The sequence below is a fragment of the Corylus avellana genome, chromosome 4 (assembly GCF_965113065.1).
Source record: "Corylus avellana chromosome 4, dhCorAvel1.hap1.2, whole genome shotgun sequence".
NCBI lineage: Eukaryota > Viridiplantae > Streptophyta > Magnoliopsida > Fagales > Betulaceae > Corylus > Corylus avellana.
The window spans coordinates 1,177,913-1,184,500 of record NC_142493.1 but is presented as its reverse complement, the minus strand read 5'-3'; the positions used below and the strand labels follow the sequence as shown (position 1 = coordinate 1,184,500).

Sequence of the window (6,588 nt, the reverse complement as noted above, 5' to 3'; positions counted from 1 at the left end):
ATCCTCTACCTTTGGTATTTCAGGTAATCCTAAACCACCCCACATAAGACACAATTGATGTGCCTCACCTTGAATAATAGAAAAGGTGTTACGGTCTATATCTGAAGTTTCAGGCCGTTCTATCCCAATATCTTCAATTTCAAACTTCTTACCTTGCCCAGAAGCTTCAAATTCTACCCCAATTTTTTCACCAGAACTCTTCATCTCAACCGTTTCAACGTCAAACACCATTCCTTGAGACTCTGAAGTTATTTGTTTTTCAATTCCTTCCTCTGCAAAAGGTTCCGGTAAAAATTTTGCAATATAAAAAAAAAAAAAATTTAAAAAAGGAAACTTTAAATATTTTAAAACAGACATGATTTTGATTTCATTGCAGTGGAAATTAAATACCAACAAATAAATCTCTGTCTAAACCGATTTTTATTACCACTAAAGTGATAACACACCACCTGCATCATGCTTAACATTTAATGTTTGGACCTCCAAACATGAGTCCATGTTTACTGACTAGTGGCAAGATAATCTAACTCGGATTAAATTTCCTATGTTGGCTTCTTTGTTGAATTTTGACCCAAGGGGGCAAGTCATGTACCTTTGTGGAATAACTATGAAAATAGTTGCAAAGAGCATCAGTGGATCATTAGTAATTTACTAAAAATTAGAACCTAAGAATTAATTGCTACCACTAAAAAATTCGGAGCAATAAATATTTTTTCATTTGAGGTTTATTTTTTATATGAGATTTATGTTTTCTAACTTTTATTCCTATTTCTTTTGTCATTGACATGAAAACTATTCCAAAGAAAATCTTATTGGATGTTAAACGTTTCACTCAAATACCGCTGTTCTTGCTAAAACATTTTGTAGATTTTTGGTAACAATCAGGTAATTAGGGCCCATGTTGTCTGATTTATTAGTCAAGTATTGGTCTATATATACCGTCACATTGCAACAGTGCTTCCTTAGCAAGATCCGGTGGGTCTGCATTAGGATCCAATGGATCCAAATTGTCAGCATAAGAGGAATTGGTAGTAATAACAGAGGAGGAGATAGAGGTATCTATTTTATCGTCCTTGTTATCATCGAACTGTTCCCCTTGAAACAAATGACACAGATCAAAGGTATCCTGCATAATGTGAAAGGTGGAATGTATCAAATTGAAAAGATATATCTAAGAATGTTACACAAAAAATCTAAGCATGTATCATGCCGGCCACAATTTCGAGACCTGAATGAAAGTCAATTTTGGAGTAACTAAGCATGAGAAAAAGGTAACAGACTCTACGGATTGGCAGAGATACATAAAGTTATTATAAGAGAAGAATGAGAGGAAAATATTACCTTTTGACCAGTAAAAGGATTTCATTAAAAATCAATGGGCACATCCAAATATACACTTAAAATATACAAGAGAACACTTAATCAGAAAAAGAAAAAGAAATTCAACAAAAAAAAAGAAAGAAAAGGAAATTCAACAACGTAGGTCAAGTTGTGTTGATAATGGCTCAAATTGTCAACAAGTGTGAAGATAATTGCTGAAAAATATCAATATTCAAGTTGGTGGGGTCAAGTCATATTTATCTATAAGAGGATAAGGTTAGTTTTAAAAAGAGTCCAAGAACAACTTGGAATTTGATTTTTTGGAGAAAACGTGTGTGGATAAACATGTGGGTTGCAATGCTTATCTTCATCATGAAAAAAACTTTGTATTCATGATGGTTTCGTTTTCCCAGTAGCAATTGGATTAAAATTGTTCTCCTATTTTTCGTGATTAGCCACTATAAAAGGACATGCAATCCTTGGTTAAGGGGGATCCGGAAAATCCAAATTGGTGAGAACACTTTGTGACTTTTTTTTACTGGGTATTTGAGATGGACAGTTGAGTGAGGTGTACAAGGGGTTAAGGGCTTGGGTTTGGGATATTAAACTTGAGCAGTTCAGGCTTGTACTATTATACTCAATATTTCTCAATAGTAAAGAAGGAGACCGGATCACGCCCCGTGGATGTAGGCATATTGCCGAACCACGTAAACTCTTTGTGTATGTGTGTGTGATTGATGTGTGTTCTCGTGCGTTTTCTTTTCAAACTTGTCTTTCGCATAAAGGGCTGGTGGGAAATTGGTAACCAATTAATTATCAATTTTCCCAACAAGTTGTCATACAAACTGAAGGCTGAGTGTGAAACAAACATCAATAATGTTTAGAGAGAAACTTCAGAGAAGACTTGACATGAAAACGAACTTCCTCGTGTGAGTAGGGACAAACCATTGATGATTGCTGACTTCGTGGAAAAATTGTGTCAGGAAGTTTGTCTATTGAACGCGTTTTCTGTTCTTTTGAATTTTGATGATAGATATATAGCATCAACACCGACTTTAGCTCAAGTTGGTAGTAGTCTGGTGTGTGAACAACCATCCCTTTTCCTCAAACGACAAATTTAACTCATCTTCCACAATGTTTAGTGATATAAAGGAAAAATAAAATTCAGAGGGTGAGCTCCATTGTTGTGTTTTATTAGCTACACGTTTTGTCTCTCTCGGTTTTACTTCTCAGTGAAGTTTTGTTCACTTTTCTTCTAGGCGCCATAGTCGGTTTGTTTCGGTTTAAAATGATTTATGAAAAATATTTTTCGTATTTTCGGGGGGGTTTGCTATGACGGAAAATAATAGTCAACCAAAAACATTTTAGGTCAAAACAAACGAGCCTTAGTTAAGTTTTTTCTTTTTACTTCAGTAAGAAGATTCTTATGGCTGACTTTCATTTTACTACAGGACTCAGTATTCGGGCATTTTATTGCAAGAGAAGCAGCAAGGCAGCAACTTCATAGGGTAGAAGAAAAGAGCAAAAAACAGATATATCTCCAGAGCAACATGAAGAAGATTAATTTTTCTCACTTGTTTTGGCAATTCAGTGGCTTAAACAAATAAGAGTATTCTCTTTTGGTGTGAGTGAGATCCGAGCGTATTGGAGCTTTTGGATATGAGTCATTTTTTATACTACTCTTTGTACTCTACGTTTTGTCGGTGAATTTTTTTTTTAGATCGTCTTCGCTAGTGAATATAGGCTTGTTAAGCCGAACAACTTAAATTTTAGTGTCTTATGTGACTGATTGTTATTTTCTGTTATGTTTCATTAAGGATCCCTAGAATAATTATTTTATCGGAAAAATTACACTTTACCCCCCAAAGTTTCATCAAATTTGCAATTTGACCTTCAATGTTTAAAAATTTACAATGTCCAACTATCAAAATTTTGCAGTGGAACCACCCCATTAACCATTTCCGTCCAATTTGACGAAAAATTGTTCACGTGCTTAGCATGTACATTTTTTGTCTTAAATTTTCCAAATTGCCCCCATGTATTTTAATAAATTCCAAAAAATGCTCCCAAGTTAATAAATCAAAATCACAAAAAAAAAATAAAAAAAAAAAATTAGCCGCCCCCAATCCAACCACCCCTTTTGGCCATGGGGGTGGCCCGTCACCCCCAAATGGCCAAAGGGGGTGGCTACGGCCACCCGCAATAATTTTTTTTATTTTTTTTTATTTTTTGGAGGTTTTTTTTAAAAAAAAAAAAAAAAAAATTATAGGGGCAATTAAGTATTTTAATTTATTTCCATAAGAGAAAATAGAAATTATTAACAGATGGGTCACATTGCAAATTTTTGATACTTTATTAGGATACATTGCAAATTATTGATCATTGAATGTCAAATTTTAAATCGAGTGAAACTTTGAGAGGTAAAGTGTAATTTTCTTTATTTTATTCAACAAAACCCTTTCTTATGTAATGCATAGAGACCCCATTTTCTATTTGACTAATAATTTTAAGTTTCCAAATCCAGCAAGATTGGAATACCAAGCATGTCAAAAAAAAAAAAAAAAAAAGGCCTTGGTGGATATCGATCTTGAAAGAAGCTCATGACATCTTCTTTAAGAATCAGCCAACAAGACAGGAAGAAAGCTTAAAAAAAAATAAAAAATCAAGGTCTGTGGAGTATTGCTACAAGTTCTTCTTGTGTCACTTTTATGAGTTTCTCTAATAATGATGTAGTTCTTAAAATCACATTTGGACTTCTATTTATCAAAAAAAAAAAAAAAATCACCTTTGGACTTCTAATTGATTATTATTAAATTTTGATCAAACAGTGATTTTAAAAGCTATCTCATTTTTTGAGTGACATAACAGTAATACAAAATTAACTTTTAGAATTACTCACACTCGTGGCCTTAGAACTGTTTAGATCTTTCACCACTCACCTTAATTAAAGGCTTTTTCCAACCACGTAGCTTCCTCCATGTCAATAGAGTTAAAGGTGAGACCATCCGATTTAGGCCGCCAATTGAATTGTTCCGACTTTTTTTTTAAAAAAAAAAAAAAAAAACACTCTAAAACTCTGCATTAGTGGCTAGGTCAGTACTTGGCATGCCTAGCAGGCGAGTTCTTTGGCGAGCCGAGCCGAGCTCAAATTTTAGTATTAGCTGAGCTCCCAAAAATTTTAAATGAGCCATGTGGCCCATGTGAAAGCAGAAAGAAGAACCGTACCTGGTGAGGGCTGGTCACAGCAACGTCGCCCTGGCCCTGGGTGTCTAAGTTTTCCGTTATTACTTCGAGGGTTGTCTGGAAGTTCAAGAGCATTTGAATTTGATCATTAGTGATGGCTGCTGATTTTGTGGCGGTTGGTGCTTGTTGTTTTGTTCCTGTTTTTCAGGAGATGTTGGGGGAGGATTTATGTGGGAGGCTTGTGCACACGTGTGCCTTCCTCGGTAAGTGATTTCGAAGACAGTTGGGTCTTCATCGGATCGTTGAACTTGCTTTTTAGCTAGACAATTTCGATGGGTGCACCTATAGTAGCCTCTGCAAATTCCAACAATCAATTGTTGAGGGCATGCAGATTTAAGGAGAAAAAGAAGATGTACACATAATTTCAATGTATAGAGCCTAAATCATTGGAATAGGTCAAGAAGGATTCACGGGTGCATGAAAGAATAGGCAATTCCCATTCAGATCTGCTATTATATATGCACTCTACGTTGTTTTGGTGTGAAAACTTCCTTTAATGCCCATGAAGAATAAAGTTGCTATAAGAGAATTATGGAGTTCAGGACCACATGAAGCTTAAAGGGACAGATCAGAGTTGCCTCACCCCACTTGGGCACAAGTCTAATAGTAGGTTAGATTTGTTGGTTTTCTGTCTCCGGAAGGTTGCTAGCTAATTATAATTTAGAATGCAGTAGAATTATATTATTAAATTTGTTTCTTAATTCTTATCAGCTTAAACTTTTGAAATAAATGATTATTTGAATTCTGAAATTTAGTTGCATTTATATTCATATCATAATAATCTGGTTCAAAACCCATGCATTAAAAAACAGCATGTTTTCAAAATCTCTAGAAAACTTATTTGAAAACTATATATGAACCAAAATAGGTTTGTGCATGATTAGGATTATGTCCTACCTCGGATGTTTGGCATTAAGAAATTCTTTCTGCCCATATTTTCTCCATTTATAGCCATCATCAAGTACTCCCACGCCCGGACTAACTCTCACTTGTTGTGTCCACTCTGGCACAGCCTTTCTGCACAAACACAAAAACTCAAACATCAATGCGAAATATAATTAGAAAAATGTTATTTGGTAGACTGTTATATTATTATTGATGGTCGTACAAAAGTCTACTAAATAATTATTATTCATGTGATTATTATTACTCATAGCTTGAAATTAAATTACCTCTTTCGAGAGTCATTTCGGTGCTCCAGATCTGAATCTTTGATCCGTGGACTACCAGCAAGAGGAGGTGGGGATTCGGACATTCGTAAAACTGCACCTCCAGCTGTGTGCTGCGGCTCGCCCACTAAGGGAATCGTTGCTGAAAAGAGGTTGTTTTTTGCTTTAACTGTAAAATTGGGACATTTATGAAAAGCTCTTGCAAAAGGCCAAAACCATTGTCTAAAACAAACAAAAACAAAACATTAGAGAAGAAGAAATGCAGTCGAAACAAGGAAGGAAGAATCTATGGAGATTAGGTGAGAGTGTGAGGAAGGAGGGACAGTATGGGTTGGGAATTTCCTCCAACTCAGTTTAGATGAAAACTTTGGAGCTGTTATGATTATAAAATAACCACTAACCACGTAAGCAGAGCAGTTGTGGTTATTAAATTCCAATAACCGCCTTAAGTGGTTGCGGTTAGCGGTTTTAGTTAATAATTACTAATCGCAATCGCTTGAACACCCCTACCTCATGGAGTGGAACTCATTAGTTCAAATCTCCCACATCACTTCCCTTGGGTCAAAAGAAGTTATAAAAAAAACATTAATTACAAAACAAGGTAAGAGCAGAATGCGAAAACATTACGTGAGAGCAGAAAGAAGAATGGCTGTGTTTGGCAAAGGGCCGAACCGGACCGGACCCAAAAATCAAAAAAATTCTTCTCAAAATCAACTATAATATTTTTACTTTTTACATCACTTCAATCACTTTTTATTACTATTCAAATAAAAAAATCACTACAAAACAAATCTGCTATTCTCTCATATTAATCAAATCTGCTACAGTACCGTTCCACTCCCTTTTTCCATTCCAT

General features: G+C 35.1%; 1 protein-coding gene across 1 annotated transcript; it reads right to left on the bottom strand.

Annotated features, from left to right (window-relative positions):
• Positions 1-4,628: 4,628 nt before the first annotated feature.
• LOC148586087 (putative WRKY transcription factor 53) lies at positions 4,629-6,588 on the bottom strand. The gene is made up of 4 exons (XM_088515254.1): positions 6,563-6,588; positions 5,736-5,954; positions 5,461-5,580; positions 4,629-4,857 (listed from the first exon to the last, which is right to left on the bottom strand). Exons 1-4 carry the CDS (start codon positions 6,586-6,588, stop codon positions 4,629-4,631), a joined length of 594 nt encoding a protein of 197 aa, XP_088371380.1.